This window comes from Cyrtonyx montezumae, unplaced genomic scaffold, assembly GCF_038088225.1.
Source record: "Cyrtonyx montezumae isolate F1298 unplaced genomic scaffold, pur_monq_1.0 scaffold_0, whole genome shotgun sequence".
NCBI lineage: Eukaryota > Metazoa > Chordata > Aves > Galliformes > Odontophoridae > Cyrtonyx > Cyrtonyx montezumae.
The window spans coordinates 49,740,858-49,768,727 of record NW_027071824.1 but is presented as its reverse complement, the minus strand read 5'-3'; the positions used below and the strand labels follow the sequence as shown (position 1 = coordinate 49,768,727).

General features: G+C 38.0%; 1 protein-coding gene across 1 annotated transcript; it reads right to left on the bottom strand.

Annotated features, from left to right (window-relative positions):
• Positions 1-538: 538 nt before the first annotated feature.
• On the bottom strand, positions 539-21,307 carry HDAC2 (histone deacetylase 2). The gene is made up of 14 exons (XM_065734870.1): positions 21,170-21,307; positions 14,379-14,491; positions 13,825-13,942; positions 12,878-12,952; positions 12,434-12,572; positions 9,917-10,058; positions 7,509-7,601; positions 7,305-7,413; positions 5,735-5,875; positions 4,027-4,135; positions 2,481-2,611; positions 1,859-2,014; positions 1,050-1,107; positions 539-858 (listed from the first exon to the last, which is right to left on the bottom strand). Exons 1-14 carry the CDS (start codon positions 21,219-21,221, stop codon positions 828-830), a joined length of 1,467 nt encoding a protein of 488 aa, XP_065590942.1. The 5' UTR covers positions 21,222-21,307; the 3' UTR covers positions 539-827.
• Positions 21,308-27,870: the final 6,563 nt, after the last annotated feature.

Sequence of the window (27,870 nt, the reverse complement as noted above, 5' to 3'; positions counted from 1 at the left end):
GTTGAAACAGGGACAACATTTTAGAATGCTTACAGGTATTAAAAAAAATCAGGACATATTATAATCATCACGACAGCCAAACCTTTACTTCATATCCTGTATATTTTGAAAGATGACCATATCATAATTTCATTTACACCAAATGAACCACTTATGGGGGCAGATTGATGGTAGGAGATATTCTTGGACACTACAAGGCATTTTACTGTAGAGTTTTAAAATTCTGTATCAAAATGCAAGTTTGTACAATCATATTACTCAAATATCTCTTCCCCCCATTTATTCAGTTTGTTCACATCTTATGTGCTCATATTTGTTGTCACTCTTGGCAGCAGCCACTAAAGTACACGAAGCAGCACAGTTCAACTTGAATGAATACTCACCAGCTATCTAAGTCTATCAGCTACTTACATATAAATGTGAATCTGCTCAACTTATATGGAGCTTTGTCTTTTTAGTTCAATGATGGACAGCAGACAGCCAAGTACTTTTTTTTTTTTTTTAATAAAGATAAAATTACAAAAAGGGTAAAATCAGCTCAGGAAAGGCAAATTACTTTAATAGATCAGTTTAGACATTTAACATAACTCACATCCATTTTAAATACTATTACATAAAGCATGGTGAAGAAAGGAATTTCTGCCTTATAATTAGAAAACTCACAATACAACTTGCCAAAAACCAGAACAAAGCCATTTGAAAATAAATACGGTCCATGCCAAATAGTACAAAAATGAAATCAACAGTCTTAATATGAAAACTTCTTCCTTTAGATTTTGTCCCATTCTAGCATTATGTTCTGCAACTGATGTGAGTCTATCTTTTGTTCAAGGATTGCTGAGCTGCTCTGATTTTGTTCTGTACAAAAGAAAAAATAAAATGTTGAGTGATTTTTTAGATTAACCATTTTAGAAGTTTAGTGTTACTATTGTTCCAATTATAAAATGTTCAGTATTATGGGGGGAATTATAGTATCTGAAAAATCAGCACTTAAAATATTTTAAGTTACTAAATGCTGTTCAGTAAGACAACATTAATTAACTGCTTACCCTTTGGTGTCCGTCTTTTCACCACTGTTGTCCTTGGATTTATCCTCCTCCTTAACATCTACAAATAAAAATTGTTTGAAATACATTAAGAGATGCAAGTGAACTTGAATGCTTTTAGAAACAAAACATGACAGCTATACTTCATAGATACAATTGCAGCTGAGAGAAACTGCTTTGGGTAAGGAAAAAAAGTAACTCTGCTTATTGACATAGTGTTAAATGTATCGATCCTGGGAGTGATCTGGGCACCACGCTGAGTGATTCAAAATAAGTCAGGATTCGTTTCTCTTGACTGCCCATAACATTAGGTAGTAATTAAACTTGCATTTTCCCCTAAGCTTCATAGGGTTGGTTGTCTTGCAGCCGTAAAGTACAGCCTTTTACTGGAGAAGTCAAAGTTTTCTGAAGTAAAATATTCTTAGAAACTTGTCAAGCTTCAGTTTCAGAAGGAAACCTGCTGCCTCGCTGCATTAAAGCAAAAAGGAACATATTATTTGTGTGTAACACACTTCAAGCAAGAGAACTTATTCTTTAAACCTATCAAACCTCTGGCTTTTGAAGTGTCAAGTTTGTGGTGAAACAATGCTAATCCTATCCTTCAAGTCTGTAAGAAAATACCACTTCAGGGTGAACAGCTGCATCTTAAAATCAGTGATGAAACTGATCAAACTTTGAAATAGATTTTGGAAGGGTGATGGAAAAACAATTGTTTCAACAGCTAAATAAATGTTAACAGAGAACCTATCCTTCCAGCAGGACAGATGCCTGCTGTTCTAAAACAAAGGAAAAAAACCACAATAAAATCCTACCTGCTTTTTTGTCTTCTGTTTCTTTTTTGTCTTCCTCTATCCTAGCTTTCTTTGCTCCTTTCTTGTGATCTGCAACATTACGCCGTCCACCTTCCCCTTCATCTTCAGAGTCTGAAAACTCTTCGTCACAGGCTATGCGCTTATCAGATGCTCGAACTAGGATTTGGAGTTATTAAATACAACAAAAAGGTCAGAATAAAGCCTGACTACAATAGATCTAAGAAGAACTATCAAATTAAGAACTAGTAAAAATATAATGTAAATCAGATAGACAATTTACTTTCAAAAACACTTATTTCGCTACTATTTTTATGAATAGCAAAAGTCAAAAGCTTAGTCTTTCCATTACAACTCAACACTTCCAGAGTATATTGAAATATACTACAACTTGCTCCATAAGATACAAATATTGAAGTGCTTTCAAGCACTCCTTGAGACTCCTTTACAGAGGTTATTTAAAAAACCATAAAGGCAGCAGATCAATGGCAAAAGCTTTTCACTTGGGAAATGAGTTCTCCAACTGCCAAGCAGTAGTTGATACTTAGTAGTATTACACTATTAAGGCTGAGGTACTCAACAGTTTAAACTAGGAACTCTACTTGGACTTTGCAGTGTTTCTTACTAGAAATGCGTTTGTCTGGATCTTCTCCATCCTCATCTCCACTATCTTCATGAACAGCATCTTCAGGAATGGCCTGCATCTGTACACCAGGTGCATGAGGTAACATGCGCAAGTTTTCAAATAAGCGTTGCCTGTAAGTAAAATACAAGTTACTGCCATACAGAAATAGCATATCCTTGGAGTTTGTATTTAATTCCATACATTCTGCACCCAAAGTTAGCCTGCTTTTCTTTAAGAAAGCTTCCCATTCCCAGCAGATCACTAGTACTCACAGCCTATTTCAACATCACTCTCTTTAAACTTTTTAAACATATATTGTTGGTCAACTTCAACCTTCAGTTCTTCACTAGGTCAGTGTGTCCTTCCCACTTGGGCTGACCCCAGTGACAGTATTACTCCATTTAACAGACTAAGAGTATCGGGTTGGATAATAAGCTAGTATCTGAAGAAAGCCAGACCCCTTAAAGCATGACAAATTCCACACTGTGTACACGTTCAGGATCAAAACAGATGTATCCGGATGAGATTCCTTACTAGCTATTTCAGGGAGAATAGATGGGCATTCTTGTCCAAGCCACCTGATGTCACAGATCCCATGCTCCATAGAGTCATATGTAGGAATGAGAATGACAATTAACCTAGGACTCAATTACCAGTCCAAGGAAGTTCAAGTGGAGAGAACTGTTGGCAAGTTACAAGCATCAGCATTGTAACAACTGTCTCAGTATCTCTGCACACAATTCAAAGAGGGAAACAGCAACTGAGGCTGTATGAAATCCTTACAGTCTATTTCTGTTTCTATTACATGACCTTTTAAATCCAAATTTAGAATGAGCCAGTGTAAACAAGTACTTCAGGTTAACTAATTCTCAGAATTGATTATTATTCAATTCCTGAAGCACAGTATTAGTTTAAAAACAAACCTTCATGACATCAGTAGTGATAAAGTAAACTAAGAATCAAAAGAATCAAAGCCTAAGACCACATACTCTATAGATTGTCAATAAGCATTTCACAAACCTTGTGGACTCGTCAAGCCACAGTCTCTCAATTACTTGCATGCATATCACTATCCTTCCACAGTCGGATGTCTAGGCTCACATGGCTTTTTTTTAATTGTTATTATTTTTACAGCTGACAGCTACAAAGAATGACAATCAATTCACATTTAGACAAGGGAGTTGGAAATTTGAAAACCTAATGATCAGCGTACACTACGGTTTCTTTCCTGACAGGATAAACTTCCCACAAAACCAAGACAGTAAGCCAAATAAAACAGTCATTTATTTAGTTGCTGGAAGAAGTGAAAAAATCTGAAGTGTGTTTTAAGTTTTCATATTTAAACACTCAGGACTTCATAAGCACAGAACTGCTGTAGGCACAGACTTCCAAATTAAAAGATCATCTTCTCATAGAAGGGAAAAAATAATTTATATTCTGTACTTTTTAAAGTGTGTAATATAGAAGTGAGTTTTCAAACTTGTGTAAAAACCTCTGGAGAAACACAACACACATACTTGGCAAGTAATGTAAAAGCACTACTTACTTGATCTTTTCCATATATTCAGGTGTATTCTGATTAGTCATATTTGATGGACTAATATGAAGTTTGAAGTCTGGTCCAAAATACTCAAAGTAATCATTGTATGGTAATTCTATAAACCAGAACAGAAAACACAACTGTGAGCCAATGGTGACTTCAACCTTTTTAAATACTGAATGTATACAAAATACAAGAAGTAAGCAGCAATGCTTAAGTATAACACAAATCATTTAGTGTTTTTTCTCTAAATTATTCAACTGATTAAATTTTCATTTTTGCACAATAGAATAAGAACATATAAGTTCTACTGTCAACACGTTAGAACATGTGATGACACAATGCTTAAGTAACAAACCTGATAATTAAAACTGCTAATTCTGGAGATGAGGTATGATTAACTGATGACTGCTTACAGCTATTTCTAAGTTACTTCATGTGAGCCAGTCAGAATATCCCTTCAGTAAAACCTATGATAGGTACAAGGGCTGCACCAAAAGTCATGTTTCCTATTTTGTGACGTTGGCCCATGGTAACAGAAGCAGATGGTGGCAGTAGCACAGTAAAGGTTCAACCTTCCCACCAAGATTCCATTATATTTTGTTGCTGTGCAACAGATGGCAGCCGAGGGGCAGACCAACAGAATGGCCATGAAACAAAGATGAAACAAAGGTGTGGAATTGAATTCCTCCACGCAGAAAAAAATAGTACCTACTGACACCCACTGATGCTTGCTGAACATTTATGGAGACCAAACAGGGGATGTGAGCACACTGAGGAGGTGGGTGGGGGGTTTCAGCAGGGGCAACAAAAACAGTAGGACATCTCTGCTAAGGCTGATTTTTAAGTGTGGTATGCAGGCTCTTTTTCAGCATTGGTAAAAATGCATAGCTAACGGTGATTATGTTGAAAAAGTGTTTTGTAGCTAAGAGTATACTGTATCAAATAGTTTATTGTCCTCTTTGTATCCGTTGTAGTTTCCACAGAAATAAGAGGCATTACTTTCGTTGTGACCAATGTATATCAAAAGGTTATCAGTAAAACCGCAGTCCAAGATGAAAGCTGCCAAGGACTGATTCAACAAGCCAGTTCAAATACCAATTTTTTATAAAAGCTTTCCAAAAACTTGTTAAGAAGCATACTTGGCCAGAATTACAGGGAGTGCAGGATCCATGGGGATATTCCTCAGATAAATGACTTCATTATTCAAGTATTTAAAAGTTTACTAATGCCCTTTCTGCTTTAAAAGAGAAGAAAGCTTGCATAGCCAAAATTGAGACAAATGGAAGAGATGATGTCAATATGGTCACTTTTAGGTCAAATATATAATGAAGAAATAGTTAAGTTTTACTGTGCAAAATAGGCTTTCGCATACTCAGCCTTTTCTTTATGAACACCATATCTGCTGTACCCAGCTTACACAGGTCTGTGCAGTCAATCAAAACACTGTCATATAAATGACAGAGTATATACTAAGTACTCCAATCATTTAAAGATTTGATTAAAGCATAAGAAAGCCTTAAGTAAACCTTTAAAGTTTATTTAGTGTATAAGCTATTGAAAAATTATCAGCTAAGACTTAAGAATAGCTTTCTGTATAGTTTATTCTAAACTGATGTACTGTACCTAGTAAATATTTCCATAGCCATCTTCTCACTTTGACCTTCCCACGATTACCTCTTAATAAAGTATTAATTTGTGGATTAATATTTACCATTAGGAATTTCACAATCTAAGGCAACAGCAGTTTCGTATGTCCAGCACCGAGCAACATTGCGAATAGTATATCCGCCTCCTCCTAACATCAGCAACGGCAAGTTGAAAGTCTTCACGACTTCCACACATTTTGCATGACCTGTCAAAAACAAATATTTGAATATATGCATTTTTCCCTTTAATAGACGTTTTGCAATCTGCATATACTCTTATACACTTACAGCTCATTATAAGAGATACTTATCAAGTGAGAATTGAATTGATTCAAGTAGAACAGAACTGTCACCCTCTACAACAAAGCACAACCTCACAAGTCAAGAACTACAGGTAAGAAGTGGATAAAACATTATCCACCCCAATTTCCAGAGACTCTGCATGACTGTCTCCTATCACTGCAGTTGACATGTTCAAGGAACAAATATTTTGTGTTTTGTATTGCTATTAGCTATGAAAAGATACTGACAAATCTAGGGGCAACCTCTCAGTTAAATACAAAGCGGGAAGAAAGAACAAAAATAAAAAATAAAAGTAAATCAGTACTTGGTCCTTTCTACTTCTAAATTTGAACCTGTATGAATAGTTGTGACGTCTTGCTTCCAGAGTGAACTGGTACCAATACAGTACACAGTCCAGGTAGATGCAGCATCCTGAAAGGCATCTGTAGGAGGCAGCAGCTCTCTTGGTTTCCAATATATATATCTGATCTGTACAGGCAAGAAAAGGAGCTCTGCCACCTGGTGCAAATCAAGAAAAGGACTCTAAAATACTGCACATCCAATAGATACTAACTATACTGTTGCCTGCTAAACTCTAATTGCTTCATCAAGAAAACACAAAAATAAAACCCAGAAAAAAAAATAATCAGTGATTCAAACAAATTGGACTCAAGGCTTATCAACAGTTCAGCATACATTTTAACATTTTATAACTTAAATAGTTAATACTAATATTCATGTTTGCTAAATTAACCTCATCTCAAGTCTAAGAATCATTCCTTTGGGTAGAAATGTAACTAACAGTAAAAAAAAAAAAAATCAATGAATTCTACAAAGTTTATTAAAAACAAATGCTACCAAGAGCCTCAATATAAAAAACAACAACAGTATAAACATAACAATGCAATCATTATTCTAATTTCAGTAATACCTATTTTATGCCCAACAACGTGTTTGATGTTTAGGAGTCCTACTAAGAGACCCGCTAGTTTTGTTAGTTGCCCATCACAGTAAGTGTTGCAGTAGGACTACTGTTGTCATCCTGTCATTCCAGGACATTGCCTTAAAGCTACAGAAAGCCTGTACATAGAAGAAAGGAAATCAGTTGAGTGGCTAGGAAGAACATGGAAAACCAAAATTCTTAATTTTTTTAGATGGATAGAAAGAGACAACATCTGGGTTTCTTTTTCGTCATTTCTGTACAGTAAAGAAAGAGGTGATTAATCATAGAAATGAACAAAATCTCTCCAACTCCAGTCCTCATCACACAATTCTGTTGAAAAATAATACAAGAGGTAGAGGTTTCTCTTGAATAAAAAGTTACAGAGAACAAAGAAACACACTTCTGCTTACCTTTAACAGTAAGATTAAAGCATCCCAACCTATCACCAGACAATGAATCTGCTCCACACTGTAACACTACAGCACTGGGCTGGTACATCTCCATTACTTTTGATATAATCTATAATCAATATAAAACATTGTTAATTCACATCACAAAAATAAAGATACAAAATTAAAAAAGCATAATTCCAAAGATTTCAGAAAAGTACTCACTGGTTTGAATATCTGTCCATATGATTCATCATCTATACCATCTCTCATTGGAAAGTTGACAGCATAGTATTTACCTTTTCCAGCACCAATGTCCTATAAGCAGAGATGGAAAATGTGTTACTACCTATAAGTACACAATGGTATTATGGAAAAAAAAACCTCTACACTAGTTACATTGCGTTATTTTGTATCATTATTCATGCCATGAGGAGAAAAAAGCAAAATACACTGCACTTGATTCTGATTTTCCATTTTGGAATAAAAGAAGTGGATGCCAACACAATTTGCAGGAAGTACAGCTGATTTTTTATTATTAAAAAAAACCTTAAGGTAAGAAGCTGACACATAACCAAACAAAAACTGCTGAGCAAAAACAAACGAGAACTGAGAGCAAGGTAAGATGCACGTGACATAAGACTTTGATTTGAGAGGGTGTTTAAAACTGTATTCACTGCTACAAACATAGGATAACATGCTCACTGGATAAAAAGGAGAAAAAAAATCATACGCACTGGCGATTCACAGAATTTACAACTCTTGCATGATTTGTTTCTACACGAAATAACTACAACTTGATCAGCAAACTAGATAAAGTAAAACAAGCCTGAGAGGAGTCCACTGACCACAAGGTAAAGATCCAGTAATTAAAGTTAATATAAATAACCAAAGGAAAACCAAGTTGAGCAGAAACAATTAAGAGAATACTGGTTTCCAGAACAAATTAGTTATTGAGCTCAATTAGCTCAGCAAGCTCCAGAGATTAGAAAACATTGATGTATTTTTTCCTTTGGCAGGAGGGTGGCAGGTGTAATAAAGCCTGCCTAAGTTTGAATGCAGACAATGCTCATTTCAAAAATACTATCTAGCAGCATAGAACAAGTTACCATGTTTAAGGTACTGCTCATCACTGACACTATGATAAAAAAAACAATAATATACAATATTCTTTTATTTATTTAAAACATGTATCTTTTAATTCTTTATCCTGAGTGTGGCAAGGTGAAGAATTCAATTGACAGAGGAGTTTGTGGAAGCGCTCCTTCTAAGAAGTCAAGATACCTAATCCTCCAAAAAAGAAAAAAACCTTAACCAATTTCAGAAACAAAAGCTAGTCATTATAAACATCCTGATCTGCTCTATTTTCTTGTTCAAAGCACCACTACCACCTTGTGGCCAGTCAAGTTAAATCACATACATAAAAACAACATCAAATCTGATTTCTTAAATCAATTTATAGAGCAGTTTAACCAAACCTAAGAACCATAACAGCCAACTCCAAAAAACAAATTAAAATGAACACACTTAGGACCAAACTGACTTAATGCTCAGCTTTGATTTTCTATTTTGTCCAGTGGGTATAATCACACAGAGCAACACATATTCTGAAAATGTTACTGTAAACACAAGTACCTGCATCACTTGAATCAGTGTAAAGATAATAGGTAAAGTTAATACCTTCCAAACATAACACCTCCGTAGATCCACTTTTTAGAAGTTTTTATTAATTACCCCCCCCCAAAAAAAAAAAACAAAAAACAACTGCATGTACAAACTAATGTAACAAAGCTGTTAAGAAAGGACTGATTTATCTTTGGAGTGCTGTCATAAGGAGAGGCTGAATGCAAGAGTATCACGTGAAGCACATATTAATCCTAATACCTGAGATCATATTTCAAGTTGCAAAGTTGAACAACTTCCTGCTCTTATGAGAGAGTCTAATAGAAGGAATGACTTAATTAAGATTAATTAATTAATCTTACGGGCCAGACAAATTATTTTCCATTTTCAGCTCTGCCAGAGATTCACCAGCAACTTAAATAATAATGCTTCAGTCTCCTGCTGTCTTCTTCAGCTTAGATATAGTACTGGTAAATAATCATCTGTGGAGCATGCTGAAGTTTTTAGTTTTTCAGTGGTGAGCAGCATGAAAATTCAAAATGTACCTTATTAACAAGAAATAATCAAAAAATGAACCAACTGTATTTCTGAGCAAACATAACACAGTAAAGTTGCATGTGAAACACTGTGACTACTAAACTACTGCAAATTCTAAGAGTTGAATGAATATTTGAAACCCTGTGATGGCCAAAGAGCTACTTTTCCCTGTATGCGCAGAAATGAAAAGTACAGGCTGCAATTACAAGAGCAGAACAGTGTTCAGACAATTCACCCAGAAGTCAAGGAGTTGGTTTCACTTAGCTAGAAGTAAGCAATTTGCTCCCCAATAGCCTGCATTTCTTCCTAAGGTTCCTCACAACTCAGCTATTACTCGAGCACAACATAGTGGTAAGCTTTCAGAAAATACATATTATTACTGAATATAATTGCTACAACAGTACAAGAGTAGTATCCATAAGGAAGTGTATAAGAGGGAATTCATCACAGTGAAATTTCATGCTCAATCTTACCCTAAGGTCCCCTGTGCCTGGAAAATATTCACCATACTTATGGAATGATACTGTCATGACACGATCTGTGGTATAAAATGCTTCTTCAACGCCATCACCATGATGGATGTCAATATCAATGTACAACACTCTTTGGTGATACCTAGAAAGAAAATCACACATGAGAAACTGCTATCTTCTGTTATGTTCATAGGATATCATACCTTCCACACAAAAACATAAAATCCCAGATCATGATGAAGTTTATTACTTTGAAGTTACCATAACTCTCAGAATTATCAGCACAGTTTGGATAATGGTGAAAATAAGCTCATCTTAACATGGTTTTTATTATGCAATGTATTCAATATTTAACTGAGTTGTCCCAGTCAGCAGTAGTTAACCTTTTAATCCTGTTCACACCATTTTCTGTTGTCCAGATCTTTTGAATTTACCCCTTTCATGGTATGCTTTTGCGTACTTTCTCAATAATTGAAAAAACATTCTTGAAAAGCTTACACTTCAAAGCATTTTATTGCAGAATTTTTGAAAAACCATTGCCAGGAGCAGTCATAATCCATATTCCATTAGTCCACAAAAAATATTTCAATATTTATTTTCCATCAACTTCCCTTTTTCATTTCTGTAAAGACTAAAAATATAAGCATGTTCTTGTTTCCAACTGTACTGCGCTTATAATTAACAAAGGAAATATTAAGCTGTATCACAGCTGTATCACAAATAGTGCATGTTTCGGATCATTTTATTTGAGAGGGATAAAGAAAGTTGCTTCATGTCCCAAAGCATTGGAAACAACAGTAAACATCCCTTAAACCCTGTGCTGTTCAGTAAAGAACAAAGTCTATCAACATCAAAAATACATTTTCACTATACTTTTCATGGTGCTATAGACTACAAAGCAGCCAGTTTCATGCTTGCTAAGATTTTTCTCTTAATAAGACAGCAAACAGGAGAGTTTCCTACAGTGATATAATCCATACCCATTTGGAAGGTTCCAAGTTAAGATTTAAAAAATAATATTCAAGACTGGACCACAGAAAAATTCTAATGCTTTTGTTAGACTACAAAGATACAAACAAAAAAACCATAGATTGTTTGGGCTGGAATAGATAATAAAGACATCTAGTTACAACTCCATGGGCAGGGACACCTCCCACTAGATCAGGATGTCCAAAGCCCCATCCGACCCTGCCTTGAACACTTCTAAGGATGAGGCATTCACAGCTTCTCTGAGCAACCTCTTCCAGTGCCTCACCATCCTCACAGTACATAATTCCTTCCTAATGCCTTATCTAAATCCACCATTTTAGTATAAACCCGTAACTCCTTGTCCTACCACTATACTCCCTGATAAAGAACTCCTGCTCCAGCCCCTTTAGGTACTGGAAGGCCTCCAAGATCAAAGAGGTCTCCCCTGAGGCTACGCCTATAAAGTAGAGAGCCCCAACTTCCTCAGCCTCTAAGGAGAATATATATGCATATTAAAAGGAATGTTCTAATATGAAACATCTGTGCCTTCAGCAATTTCTTCCATTTTTAAAATCACTTGCCAGTTACAGCTGGTTCCCTCTACCACTACTCTCTACCAGCAGATTCAGCTGCTCCATTCCCAAGCAATTGAACACCAAGAGTATTTTTTGTAAAAAATGAGGTTTAAGTTATTAAAAGAGGTACAGTCCCATTAAATACTATAACTAATATTAATGATTTTAGTTTTAGTGACGTATTATTGCTTGAAGGTAATTTTGTGAGCATGTCTGCCTTACTTCCCTCTTCATTTGTTATTCTTCAACCAAAGTAGCACATCTGTTATTTCATTGCTCTGTTAACAACCACGTCAACTCATGCAAAAACCTAAGAAAGCCCAGTGTATGATTCTCCTCAATACGCCTGTTCACTAGCAATGACTTTAAAGACAGAAAATAAATGGGCATATTAAGATCAAATATGACTGAGAACATTACACCCGAGGCTTAAGTTCCAATAGGTCAGGGATCATCTTGACCACTATTCTTCACCCATGAATAGCAACAGAACATTTACAGGGAGAAAGCAAGCTTATCCATTTTCTGAAATCTGCTACCTGTCATCTACAATTACAGCATATGGTATTTTAAAGGGTGCATCACCTTTTGTTTCTTCAACTTCCGTTCACAGATCTCTTGCCCATGATCATGCCTAACTCGCTGTTTTTTTCCAACTTACTATCATTTTCTGCCTCATTCAAGCTCCCATAGTGAATTTCTAGATCTTACTATCTTTGTGTGGAAAAAATATGTTTGAAACACATGCTTAAAGTACCTCCTAATAGCTATTTTTTCCACCATTCCCGTTATTTTAGTTTAGACTTCCTGCTGAAACCAGATAGGTCAGAGTCTGGAGTTTTCTTCATCAAAAAATTGTACAAGTTCAGCTACAAAAACTGACAAGCTACAATTAGAATCCATATTTTCAAACAAATATTAAAAAAAAATTAAAGGTTCCAAACTTTTAATCTTTATCCATCATAAAACTTACTTCAGTAACTCAAGAATGGCAAGCACAATATCATTGACATAACAAAAGCCAGACGCCTCTGACTTCTTGGCATGGTGAAGTCCTCCAGCCCAATTAACAGCCATGTCTGTCTGCTGTCTGTTCAATTTCACTGCCCCAGCTGCACAAAGACATGCACAAAATTGAAAGGAAATGCAGTCAGAAACTTTCAAAGGTCTTCAAATTTGTTTCAGAAAACAGTGTCTCATTTTTAAATGATTACATCTCATATTTGATCCTAGATCTAAACTCTTACTAATAATGATATAGAAATTGTCAAATATAAGATAGATCAAGCAACTGTTAATCTTTGTGGTCCTATGCAAAACAAACTTGTATTTGCTTCAGGTTCCATATTATCAAAGGTTTATATTGTTGACAAACATAATAAAGCTACAAAACATCTGGCAGACAACCTATGCTTACCAACAGAGCCTCCAGTTGATAGCTGACAAAACTCAAACAGGCCATCAAATACAGGGCAATCTTCTCCAACATTAACTGTGCAAGAAACACATTACTTTTCAAAAATACCATTCCAACAGCACTGCTATAAGCAAGGGTAGCACATAAAAATGCAGAACTCATTTAGCATTTCAACTACTTCATCCCCCTCTCCCTTTTCTTTCAGGCTAATATTTGTTTTCCTGTTTCAAATTTAAGTTTACCCAAATTCCTAATAATCAAACTCAACCATTAGTACGGTCTTTACCATCTAAGATGACTCCAAACTGTTTTTTCTTTGTTTCTATAGGAAGCTTTGTCTCATTAATAAGTTAAATCACTTGTCTATTTCAGAGTAAGTGTTGATTAACATCATATCAACAAACGTGCAACTGCTTGGAAAAAATATGTTGAGAATAAGGCACTGTGAAGAGTTACAAACGTTGTATTATATATTGGTAGAGCTGGGTTAAGCTATTTCTAACAGTAATTTGAATTCATTCCTAAAATCTGAAAAGCTTCTTAATGGAAAACACGAAAAGTGAATTTTTACCATCTCCCTCCAACAGGAGAGTAAACTCCATTTCTTGACCTCAACACGTTTTAATATTTTACTTCTATTCTTCTTTATGCCATTCTTTTATCTCCTGAAAGATTTTGCACTGGAAGGTATTTTTAAGACAGTTTTGCAAACGCTCACAACTGAAGTTTAACTTGGTACATTAGGTCTACAGAAAGTATTATTTTGCACGCAGCATACATTCTGCATGCAAGTCCTTTCATAAGCTTCAAGAGCATTTCTGTGAACATAGCTGCTTTTATAACACTCAAGATAGTGTAAGCTACTATATTTTCACACTGCTAAATATTTAAGTTTAAACAACACTTAACCAATAAAGCACACACACAAACACAGAATTGACACTTACATCTTTGCATCTGCTTGCTATACTCAGACATATTGTCAGGCCTTATTGATCTGAGAAATTTGATGTATTCATCACTATGGTACTTGGTCATTTCCTCAGCAGTAGCTTTATGGGGTCGCTGATAACAAGAATAAGTTATGGAAATAATTAGAACACTGCTGCAAAACCAGTTAACAATTAACTAAAACAGACAACTTACAAGAAACCTAACATACTCCAAAGGGAGAACAGTGAAACTACTACTGTTTTGCATGAAGCAAGGACTACTCTGTTCACCTGAACCCACTAAATTCATCATGCAGTTAGGCTAATATCACCCCCACATTATCATAAAAATACCATCTCTACTGGGGCTGCTTCTTTCTTCTTCCAGAAAGGGACAGCAATCTGCAATCCTTACTAGTTATAAAACAGTACTTCAATTTTAATTAAAAGAGCACTGAATACACTAAGTAGTTTCTATTTCTACTCTCACATTACCCTGTTTATCTATGTAAGAATACTTGAAGCCAAATCAACAATACTTCAGTGGACATTCCGTTGCTTATACTCACATAAATTTCCATTTTTCTGTACAAGCCATAATTTAGGAGCAAGTTGTGCGTCATTCGGATCCTATGAGGTTTCATTGGATGACCTTGTCCATAGTAATAGTTTCCAATATCACCTGTCAATGTTACACAAATGAACTGACATTACAAAACAAGTTTTCATTGCTACTTAAAAGAACCACTCCCAAAAAAATAAGTAAACATGATGATTCCAAAAAGAGCTACAAAGGAACTGCAATTTCAAACAGACCACAAGGAAAAGAAACAGCCCATAGAAGCTGTATGTAAGCAGATGGCAAAAAAAAAAGAACAAAACTAAGATCTATACCACAAGCAGACAGTAGCAGGGGATCAAAGATGCCTACAGTGTTTTCAAGTCAAAAATGAAGAAAATAAGATGGAACTGGAGAATAGAATAATAGGAAACAAAATCAGAATTGTAAACGGAGCATAAACCACCAATGACAATGACATTACACCACAACAGAGGCTGTAGTAAAACCTACCATTTTCTAAGAACTGACTTTAAGTAGATACTTCCATACCCTGCCCTTCTTAGCTTCCTAAATGTTTCACTTCAGAAGTTAGCTTCAAACTCACTGCTGTAACCACGTGCACAAACATTCCCGAGCCACCTGCTGCAAGGGATCCAACCTGCAGTAGATGGACAGTCTTGTAACCCAGATGAGCCCTACTCTTATCAAAATGGAAGTGACTAGACACAATGTTTACCAAAACCATTTCAACACTTTTTTTTCCAGGAAGAAAGAATGGTTATTGTCACCAGCCAGTAAATTTCCCCCTAGCCTGCATAGCATGAGAACACACCTGCCTCTGCTTCAAATGCAAACACTTTCAAGAAAGAAATCATTCTGAACAGAACTTACGCTCCACATGCTTCTAGAGACATGGACAAGCCTAAAAGTTGTGTTCACCTGTCAAGGTCTTTCACGCTGCCAATTATTTACTACAGCTCTTCTTTCCTTCTGAGGAAAATTCTTGGTAGTATTACTGATTCGGCAGTGGGTGTTTGTTGCAGCCGTCCGCCTTCAGCGTTAGCGTAAGGCCTTCGGTTTATCAGACACTCTCTCTCTTGCTCATTTTATTTGATCCATTTGCCTCAACTCCAATTATATTATATTATATTGTGTTATTTTGCTTTCTGATATCTATTTAGTAAATTAGCTTTCCTCCTCAGATCGTTGCTGCTGTTTTGTTCCTAGGCCCATCTCCCTTCTCCTTTTTCCCTTTTCCCTTTCCCCTTCCTCGGGGTGTGGGCCCGTGGGTCCCCTGCCTCAACTGTCACAGTACCAGGTCAAACTGTCCCGCAAACCACTGACAAACAGACACAGCCTATGTAATGTAAGATGAAGGTATCTACTTACGTTGCTCCTAAAGTAACACCCCTATTTCCATGCAAAATACAACAGATACAAAGACCACAATAACACTATTTGATACAGCAAATTCTCAGCTACAAAACACTCTTTATCAACACAGTCACCACCGTTAACCAATCCATGTAGATGAGCTGATTGAGGCATTTTTCATTTCATGGTGTGACAGCTGTACATGGCTGTCTGGATTGTGGTTTGTCTTTCATGTCACTGTTGAAACACATCAGCTACCATCTCACCGTGCTCACAGCCACTGTTTGGGCTCAACACCTTGCTCTTCATCAACTCATAGTAAAGGAAAAAAATGATATTGTTTAAGAACATGGAAGGATTTGACTCACTCCTAACTATGGTATGTAAATGGTACAGAGTCTTGCTGATGCTTCAACCCTGTACCGTTGTCACAAGCAAACCAAAACCAAAAGGTATTAAAAAAAGAGGACAGCACCCCTGTATCTCCCATAAAAACATCACCTAACACTGTACAAAACAATACCTTCTGTGTTTCATTTTAGTGAAGAGCTTCAAGAACTCTCTGAAACTAATGACTGCAAGAAGAAATATAACCATTTACTACCCCTACATTGTTTTTACCAAGTTACTCTTCCAGGTTCACAAACTTCAACTAACAAGAGCTTAAAATTTTTCAAATTTAAGACAGTAATTCCATAATAATAGCTTTAAATAACATGGTGCTTTTGAAAAAATATCACCACAGAATGCATTTGTGTCTTAATGATTTTTTAAGGTACATTTTGATTTTAATTACATGGCACACATAGTCACTATCACCAATGTTTTACTCAAAATGTTAACATATAAAAAAGCAGACAATTAGAAATTACTGATATCTTGGAAAAGCTAAGACTTGTTATTTTATCTTACATAGAAGAAAGGACACTGTTAACATGCTTCCTAAGCATATTTGGGGTATATCTTCTGATAAAAGCATCAATTAAACACTCAAAACCAAACATCACTTGAATACCACACACCACAAAGTACACTTAAAAATTAGTAAAAGAGTTGAACAATAAATATATTTTAAAAGTTAAAAGGTCTGTTTCACGTTTTTAATACAAGGTAGAATTTGAAAAGATTTGGCAAGTTGGCAAATTTTACGAAAGCTTAATAAATAAATGAGAGAAGACCTGTTGGTGAGTAGCTAGTGGAAGTATGTGGATCCTTTTTTTAATAAAAGTGAGCTGTAACAACTAACAGTAGATCTCAATATCATACCCCTCAGTGAGGAGCAATACCATTTGCATCTTTCAACTCTAAGCATCATCAACAAAAAAAGGGTTTTGGTATTACACTCATGAAAAAAAATTCAAATATATGGACAAGAAGCCCATTATGTTTCAAGGTCTTGCTATGTAGTGTATGTTGGCAGGGACAGGGAAGGAAAAGGTTATGCAAGAGGTTCCGTTTTTGGCACTGGCACCTTGATTTTCAGCCTGTTATCACCACTTCAGAAGCATCATCCTGTGTAAGGCTGCTTAGAAATGTCTCTTCCTCCTTTACCCCATGAAGGAGCACTTCCTCCACTGATCCTGAAACTTTCTCTTACTTGTCTCTTAAAATACTCCAGGAAGGCCATGGTATTAGATGGAGAAAAGCAAAGCTAAGAGCATATATACGTACATGAGAAGTGGATACAGTAGAGCTAAGCACAAAGGCGACTACCACAGACTACACAACAGTGCCTGACGCCAAGGTTGCCAATACCAGAGCAAAAGGCATATAGAAGAGTTTTTAGTGTTATAAGCATAATTTGAATCACTCACCAGTGAGAATGCACATGGAAAGTGCAAAAGAAAGCATAATAGAAGCATGAAGTATTTGCAGAAAGTAGGAAATCTTGTTTTCTTGACAGAAAGGCTCCAAAGACTGAAATTTACCATTCTATACCAAGAACATTATCAGCTCAATGGCTTGAAACAAGAGGCAACAGCATAATCTCAAAAACGTTGAATTCTTAAATGCAAAGAGACAAACCAAATACCAGGATAACATAAGCATCAGCTTATGGGCCTGAACAGTTTACCATGATAGACACTGCAATACCAACAGATGACCAGAAAGCCTACCTAAAAATTAACTTGCTACATATACTGCCATGCCCTGGATTCAAATACTTGAATACACTAATAACCTGTCAGTTCATCACATGAAGACAAATCCATGCAATTCTTTTGTAGAGAAGTCTGTCAAACACACTTTTCAATCAGAGTCTTCAGCAAAGTCTGCAGATGTTCAGTGCTCTATAACAGAGAGATACAAGAGGCAACATGCTTGGAAGGCACTTCAGTTACGTTTGAGAGATGCCCAGCAGGCTGCAGAAAGCAGCTAAGACCATCTTCTCTAAGAGTTTTAAAGAAACGATGCCGTAAATTCACTAACAGCAAAACCATCTTAACAGCCTGAAGGAAAATGCAATACATGACATTTGCACACTGTTTAATCCTTTAACTTTGGCATATATAAATTTTTACGTGCACTGATCATAATTCTGCTCATTTTAAGCATAGCTACCATGAAATCAAGATATTTCATGACTGTTGTAAGTGCAGAAAACTGACCACTATAATGGAAACCACATGAAAAAAAATATCTTAATAGTGGCAGTTGCATTTGAATTGGCTTCTGCAATGTGAACAGACAAAATCATGCAAAGACAAATCTACAAAATCATCACCAGTGCCTGATGAGTCCAACAAAGATACTTAAATGACTTAAGACTAAATCTGTGGACTTTGGGTTGTTTATTTATTGCTGTTGTTCTTTTTTTTATTATTAAGTAGGTAAAATTCTGACTTCTGAGCCTTAAGCAGAGGTTGGCTTAAGGCATTCAAAGCATCCAACTTCTGCAAAATACTCTTCAGTTATAGTCTGCAGATTCATAACTTGGTCTGGAAGTAGTAATGTACTTAAACAGCACCTAAATACACTAACGTATGCTCTAGAAATGCACCTTCAGTCTCATCCCTGTGTGGAACCAACCACATTCTTATGCAGATCTCTTGAATTTTATACGAAGTAAAGACTTTTGAACACATTACATTGTGCAAGAAAAGCCATCTAAACAATACTGCTACTGCACTGGCATAGAACAAACACACTTGCTATTATTATGTTAGCTGCTGTGTGATTCTTTGGAATTGTGCTTTGCTGTACAGGATGCAGAGCTGGAGGGACCATCTGGGTCCTGTACTCATTGCTGTAGGCAATGCATAGCTGTTTCAAAACAGGTCACTGAGGTACCTGGGCCATATACTGCAAAGCGGATGTAGCTAACACTTTCTTAGAAGTAAACTGTAGAAAATGAAATCGAGCTCCTATTTACCAAGAGTTCATCGGTTGTGGGCATAGAGCAACGGCTGTTTGAACTATTGATTATTGATAAATGTTAATAGCAACGCACTAATCAAGGTTTGGTAAGTGACTAATTGAAAAAAGAAACTTGGAATGATAACCACACTGAATTACCACAAAACAAAACACTATGTAGGAGTTTACTGCATCTCCAAGAATATGCACATATGCTTCTAATGCCTTTCAAAGAAACAGTGAAAGCCTTTGTGGACGGATAATTACAGCAGAAAACGGTCATTTACTTCAGTTATTATATCTTTAGAGATATTCTACCTCAACTATATCCTTACAGCATCTTCACACCTCTTGGTTTGAGGTTAATTAAGGCTTCAAATACTCCCCCCACTTTAACTCAAGACTTTGCTGGAATAACACTTGACAAAATAATAAGAACTACCAGATGAACCACAAATTAGCATTGGAAGCATTTACTGCAAGGATTAACTCTAAAAGCTCTTTTAACAACTCTGCTTTCAAAAGAAGTGTAAAATAACTGCTTGACAATAAAAACTAAATTAAAAAGGACAGCCAAAGCGTACTTTTTTGTTTTATTTCTTTTACAACAGATACTGTTAGCTGCATACAGTTATGGGCTACTTGTTTTGAGCAAGATATTAGCTCCAGCTGCTTGCAAGTCACCATCATCCTGCTATCACAAAACTTCCTTCTTCCCTACCTTCTCCCACCTCTTTCCTTAGCACAGATTTTGGGCTGTTTATGGAGCTTGATACTAACTAGTACCAAGTCCAGGAATCACAAAAAAATTGAAGATATATGTGTCTAGTAAATGACAACCACCTGGCACTGAAAAAAAGCACAATGAAAAAAAGCCCCAAACTTGCAAACACTCACAGGCAGAACGCTTCTAACCTATTGCTTCAGCATTCCTTGATAGGAAGAAATTGATTCCTCTTGCCCAAGAAAAGTAAGATTCCAGCTTCACCAAAACTATCCCTTAACAGGGGCCTCCCTTCCCCTTTAGGCTGAACAAAGAACCAGAGCCAGCAACAAAGAGAAGGGGGCGGCAACCACACTCTGCTTCCTTCGGTGTAGTACAAGCCCAAGGCAGGCCCGATTTCTGCCATTTCCCAAGAATGCCAATTTTACTACAGCAATAGCCACTTGGGATACTATCCCTCGTGGGTTTTGTGATAGCTCTTCGTTTGCAAAACAGTGAGTCCACTAAAGCGCTGGGATGCAACAGCCTCGGCCTCAAAAGAGACTTAAACAGTTAAAAGAAGAGACAATTCTAGAAATTAAATCTTTTAACTAATCTGACTGCCGAGTTTACATCCACAGTGGAAAAAGGAAAAATAAGAAAAAAAAAGTAGAAACAAAGTAAAACAAACGCAAACTGAAGGGAACAAAAACGAAAAGTTTTCTCCGCTGCGGCCAGAGCAAACCACAGACAAGTTGCTAGAGATATCGGCACCTAAACACAAGCTGTGCGTACTTTCCGAAGCTGCCAGTCTGCTCCGTCTCCATCACACACGCGAGCGCGCAAACTCGGCGGCCCGCGAGCAACTCGGCTTCCACCAGGGCCGTGCACCCCGCCGGTGCCGGCTGGCCGCAGGGGCTCCGCCGTAACCAGGACGAGGCCTGGGCCGCAGGAACATCCATGTGGCGAACCCACACGCGGCCTCGGCTCTTTTTGGCTTTTTTTTAATGATTTCTTTTCGCATGGGAGGAGTCAAACTCGGCAGCGCCTTCACGTTTAGCGGATGAAGGGGAGTGTCCCAACTTTTCTCCTTTTTCGTTTTTTCTCTCGGGATGGGGGGAGGGTAACAATAAATCCAGCGCACAGCTCGGGGACAGCTCGGGCCCTGCAAGCTCCCACCCCGTCCCCACTCCGCTCCGCTCCTTGCTCCGTCCCGCCGGCCCCGCGGGCACCAGGGCCGCAAAGCGGACGGCAGCCGGGACCCCGCGCCTACGCGGGGCAGGGGGCGGCCGCAATGGCGAAGAGGCCGCGTCGAGCGGCGATTCCAGCGGTCTCCCCTCACACGCGCCCCGAACCCCGCTCACCATCGTAGTAGTAGCAGACTTTCTTCTTGCCGCCGCCCTGACTGTACGCCATAGGGCCGCCGCGCCGGGGACGAGACGGGGCAGGGGGAGGAGGGAGCGGGAGGCCGAGGCGAGACCGAGCCGGCACGGAGGGAGGGGGCGGGAGGAGGCGGGCGCGAGAGAGCGGGAACTCACGACGCCGGGCCTCCGGGAGAGCTGGGGGAGCGGGCCGCGCCCAACCCGCCGCAGGCGGGGGAGGGACCGAGGAGGAGGAGGTAGCGGGCAGAGCGCGTGCGGCTAAACATAGCCTCTCCCCCGCTCGTCCCTTGCTGTATCGCTTCGCCTCGCACGCACTCCGGAAAGAAGGCAGCGGGAAGGTCTAACGAGAGGACTACCAGACAAAGCACACTCCGCACTCACCCCCGCGCAGTGGCACGGCCCGCCGGAGGGAGGGAGGAGGCCTCGCCGCACGCCCCGCCCCGCCCCGTGCTCAGCGCAGTCCCGTGGCGCATGCGCGACGCAGCCTGCCGCCTGGGTACCGCATGGCGGCTGTGGCGCTGGGTTGTGTTAGAGTTTTGCTTCCCGTCCCCCCGCCTGTTATCTGCCCCCTCCTCAATGCCTTTTGCTGCCCCTTACTGGGGAAAGGCCCTGCCTGAGAGGCTGCGGCTTGCGGGAGCTAAGCCCCGCACCCCTGGGTACAGTAGTTAGCAGAGGTACGAGCCAGCTGCCAGCTAGCAGTGACCCAGCGAGTGTGCCCTGCGCTGCCACTGCTGCTACTCAGGGTCTCTGTTTCAGGAGGAGTTCAAAGCAGACTGTGTAGTAATTACTTCTTCCAAAATTAAAGCATACCCCACCAGATCAAGGTATTTGTGGTTTTATGTCACAGAATTATAGAATGTCCAGAGTTGGAAGAGAAACACGGGGATCATCTGGTGCAGGGGCCTGTTGTGTCTGCTCACATGGGGCCTGACTTCTGAATCAAGTTTCAGTTCCAGATGTAACAACAGTGTTCTCTGCCTCAGTTCAAATACAAATACAGGCGGAAGGAACACAGAATGTTAAGGTGATCACATTCATCTTTACCCAGCAAGTATGGCTTTTCTGATATTGAAGTAACTCCGGAGCTCACAGCTATTAGAACCTGAGAACTGATACATCCAGGCCCAGAATGTGCAACAATCAAGAAGACAAAAAAGTTAATAATTCTTCTGAACCCCTCAATTTTTGAGGACTTGAATTGATTTTAAAAGCACTTACAGACGTTCCTTGGTTTATTAGAGTCCAGGAGTACTCAAAAGCCCAAATTCTTACCATAGGTATTTTTGTATTAGACTATACAAATGCTTGTGTATCACTCACTATCAGTCATTGAAACCAGTTTGTGTTCTGACACTGATTAAGAATGGACCCAAATACAGGTTACTTCTTCTTCTAGAGAGGTCCAATGCAAATAATTGTAGTTAATAACTCTTTTTATATAGTTACAAAGGACCAACTGCAAAGTACATTTCTGTTAAATGCATGTATACATGTGATGTACTGAATATAAACCCAAGACATGCTGAGGAAACAGGTTTGGGATTTTTCCTCTGCTTCAGGCTGTAGCAAAAAACTAGACCTTTCTCAGGTAGCCAGCTATTGTAGAAAAGGTAAGAAATACCATACTCCACTTGGCATTTTCTTTCTTGGAAATAGCATTCAAAATGTATTTTATTTGATTATCATACAGGAGATACAGGCTTCCTTCTGTGTTGTATTATTACTGTAAAGTTTTGGCTGTTGAAATGCAAGATATCTGAAGTTAACTCAGCACTCTTATAAACATTTGTATTCAGACAATGTAATAGAATGAGTCTGCAGGCTCAACACCAGTAATACTTTTACTTGCACCGTGCTGAAATTCAGAACAAGTGGTGATATATTGCTAATGTTACTGGGGACTTAACATAAAGAAAAGTTTGTAATTACATTAGTTATACAATTAGTTTTGGATGAGTGCTCAGCCTCATATAGAAATAACTTATTTTGTTTTAAATTAAACATGTGACATTAGCTAAATCAAGAGAAACCATTTTGTTTTCATGGTAGAAATTATTATACATGTTTTTTTTCTAGCCTGAATTTATGTACGTATAGCTCTCATTCAGAGAAGCTTTTAAAATAGTATATCATATTAGAGTCAAGCGAGTATATATGAGCATACCAAGTTAAATTTTAGACCAAGAGATCACTCATTCATTAAATTTGTAATAATTCAGTATTACAATAATTTCAGAAAAGCTTAAATATACAGTTTTAGTGATGTGTATACAATGATTTCCTAGCTGAGTGCCACTTCTAGAAATGAATGTTCACCTCATAGATTGAAACCTACTTGTTAAGAATGCAGCATGGCAGTTATGTACCATAAAGACTAAAGACACAAGGGACACTGCCCTCATGAATGCAATCTGTTAAGGTCCCGGGCTTTGAGACAGAAGAGTGTGGAACAATACCAGTGGAAAAGATGACTATTCCATTTTAAAATGTAGCAACGTACAGACGTGAATGTACAAAACAGTGGATATTTATTTTTTGTACTTGCCTATGATTTCTTCTTGCTAGCTTTATTTTACCCTTCCCTCATGTTATTATTCTGGGATTAGCTTTTTCTTTCACAGAGTATTTGTGTTGTACCTTAAATGGTGTTTATTTAGTAAATTACATGAAAGATTAAAAAAAAAGTTCAATAAGAAGCTTTTAAATAGAAAATAAACTTTCATCTTTAACATTTGCAGCTGGCTTTGCAGTAGAAAGTGTTACTATTTCTAACATGCCTCTCTTCGAGCATATTCACTATGATAGCTCAGTGAACACTTATGCAAACAGTGAAGGAAAACGTCAGTGTAGGTAAGAGTTTAAGCCTTTATTTAAAGAAAAAATAGCATTCAAGATAGCATTCTCAAACCCAGAGGACTCCCATGATAAAAGCCAAGCACCCTAGATTAAACAACAAACAACCTTCCCCTCCCTCCCATAAATAAATAAATAAATAAAATACTCAGAAAAACACCAACCCATAGGAGTTAAATAATCATTGGGTCCTGTTTTTTCCACCTAGCAGCTACTTCTGAGGAGTAACAATACTCATACCACAGCAGTCATGACTGTAAACCATGACTAGATCACCTTCCTTTTCTCTCCTTGCATAGACTGGAAGCAGGAAGATAAAAATGTAAAAATGTAAAAGTAAAAACTGTAAAAGTAGAACTTTGGTGCTACTTTCTTGAAAACTAAACACAAGATTCATCATGCAGATAAATACCTTGCTAATGAAATCACTTCATGCAGAAAGTCAAAGTCATTAAAGACCAAATAAATAAAGAGAACTAGATACAAATCCAACTGTGAGGCCCAGGTCTTCTCTCAGCTATTTGTGCTATAAACACTGTCAATATTGCTATCTATCTAACTGCTAGATTGTTGCTCTCTGAGTGGCACTATATTAATTCTGTGCCTTAGCAGTACTGTAGATCTGGGAGCTATGGGAACATGCATGGCCTTTGAATTCTCATGACAACTGCAAAATATGACAATGATTTCAGTTTAAGTGGTAGGCTTATATATTCCCTTACTTACCTATCATTTGTCTGTGTGCTGTCTTCACCTCTGTGATGTATGTAAACATAATACATCAGTAGTATATTCTGCCTGGGGCAGCTTCACCCACCCATTGAATTTAATCACCTGAAACTGGTTCTCTGTTTGGTTGTGCTGCTGGTAACCTGATAGCCAAGAGAAGTCTGTGTTCAGTTTGCAGCACATAAACACAGGTGCAGTGTTTACGCAAGGCATCATGATATAATGTAATACTTCTAATGTCTATCTTTTGCCTAAAAATAACAATGTAATGATTTAAAAGCACATATAATCATCAAAGCTGGCTATGCTTTAAAGGATGCCTTTCTGAGAGTGCAAGAGTTCTCTGTCTCCCAGAGTAAGAAATCAAGCAGAAAAGGCAGGAAAATGACATGACTGAACAAGGTCCTGCTGATCATAATGAAGGAAAAAAAGTATAGACAGTGGAAGCAGAGGTGGTCTGGGAAGAGTATAGAGATGCTGTTTGGATGTGCAGGGATGGGATCAAGAAAGCCAAGATGCAGATGAAATCGAACTTGATGAGATATGTAAAACAAACAACAAAAAAAAAAAACAAAAAAAAAACAACAGTAAGCGTTTCTTTAGATATATTTGGCTCTCTCTGCACTTGTGAGGTCACATCTGGAATACTGCATCCAGGTCTGGGGATCTCAGTAGAGGAAGGATGCAAAGCCTGTTGGAGTGAGTACAGAGGAATGCCACAAAGATGACCGAAGGGCTGGAGCACCGCTCCACTGAAGAAAAGTTGAAGAAGTTGGCTTGTTTAGCTTGGAGAAGGCTCTGAGGAGACCTCATTGTGAATTTCTAATACTTGAAGGGAGCTTATGAGCAGGAGGGGGACCAACATTTTGCATGGTCAGGTAGTGATAGAACAAGAGGGAATGGCTTTAAGCTAAAAGAGAGTAGATTTAGGTTACATATTAGGAAGAAATTCTTTGCTCAGAGGGCTGTGAGACACTGGGAACAGGCTGCCTAAAGCGACTGTGGATACCCCATCTCCAGAAGCATTCAAGGCCAGATTGAATGGGGACCTTGGCAGCCAGATGTGGTGGGTCACAACCCTGCCTACAGCAGGGGGGTTGGAACCTGATGATCTTTAAGTTCTTCTTCAACTGAAGCCAGTCTACAATTCTACATAAGATAAAAAGGGGCAAACTTCTCCTTTAACTTAAGTCTTTTAGCTTGAATTTCCCATCTGTTTGGGTCTTGGCAATGAATAAATTGGAAATGAATAGGAAGAGACAAAATAAATGGAATTCTGGAACCTGTGGATGGTTTACTGCTAGGACTAGTCACTCAGTTAGCAATACCAGTGCAAGGTTAAAAAACACTAGGAGTGACCTGAAAATGGATGTGACCGAGGAGATTTGCAGTTGTCAGCATACAGATGGCTATTCTTTTTGGCTTTATTTCCACTATGCAGGAATCATCAGCAAGCTGTGGATCAGCAACCTCATTGTTGCGAAGTCATGAATGTTCTTTCTCTACTCATCTATTCTTATAGTGAATATATCACAGGTGCAATGTACCACAACATTTCTTTGCAGCACAGCAATGCTGAGTGTCAAAGAGCAGAAGAAAGATGAGAAAAAGCAGTTTGCGAAATGTGTCCTGAAGGCACATTTTATTGTTGCTTCTCATAAATCCAATTGAAAAGGCTGTCATTTAGAATTTTTCAAGCAACTGTGATTTTATTCTGGAAGACTACTGGGAAAAAAAAAAAAAATCTCTTCCAAAAATCAGAATACCCATTCTGCACCATTCTTAATGTTACATTCTAGAAAACATTTCATTTTCACATTTCAGTATCCATGACTGATTGATAGCTGCCTGCAATAATGTATTATGTTGTATCCTGTATTGTATATACTGTGCATATTGTGTCAGTTTACTGGCAATACTATACACTTTGGAAAAGGAAGCAAGTTCTCTGCCATCATTATGCTTGGAGCCATTGATGTTTATGTACTGGCTATACACCTACTTCTCTGCCAAGATTCCTGTTTCTTCACCACACCCCACCTGATAAGCAGATTTCTTCAAGAATATCACATTTGTGCAGGTGGTGGCTAGAAGATCAAAGTATTTGAAGGGCTGGCTGAAACATGTTTCTTGGCATTGAAACATCTGAGGAGCAAATTAAAACAGTTTGTAGATTCTGCAGGGGAAAAAAAAAAAGTGAATGTCTGTATTTCATCTTTATTTCCCATTAAAATGTCCATGCCATTTTACTATTGTTTTTATTTTATTTTTACTTCAATATTCATTTTTAGCCCACAGTATATTTGATTTGAGTATTAAATAATGGCATCTTAGAATGCTGAGGGCTGTCTTACTGGCCCATACAGCATTTTGTTTCCAAATTTGTCTGTGTACCCCAGAAGCATCAGGCAGAATGAGACAAAAAGATAGTCTCATTCATGCATCATCCTAATTTCCTTTGCAGGCCAATGGTTACCTTGATACACTGTCAGAATGCCATCCTGGGCAAAATCAGGAGGCAGTAGCATGGTAGCTGCACCTCTTCACCAGTGTGAAGGACCAGTGTCCACCAAAGGGAAGAGTAACAAGGTAAACTCAGTCAGATAGTCTCAGATCTACTGAGTACTTATATGGCATTACAGAAAGACATAGTGTCCATTAGTCTGGTGGCTAAGAAAAACAGAAATTTGAAATGTGATGGTGTAAGTTAGCATAATAGCAGTTTGTTTTTCACCTAAGGTAGTTATACCAGCTAAGGATCTAGCAAAGAAACAGTCCAAGTGATTCCCAGTCTACTTATTATCATTTCACTTAACCTAAAAAGCTGAACTTATTTTGAGAGAATTGAGTACTTATTTCCAATACTGTATTTATTTGAAGAGTTTTAACAATTCTAAATGTATCTTCAGTCTCGGGGGAGAGCTAGGTTTTGAAAGGAAAACATAGAAGTTATCAAAGGCTTAGTTCTAACTCAAATAGCAAATAACAAAACTAAATCTTCTATCTTTTTTCAGCTCTGACATTTAATGCTCTGTTATGGACAGTGTGAAAAGTTGGGGTTACTCTATCACACATGACCTGATGGCCTAATTCTTCTCTGC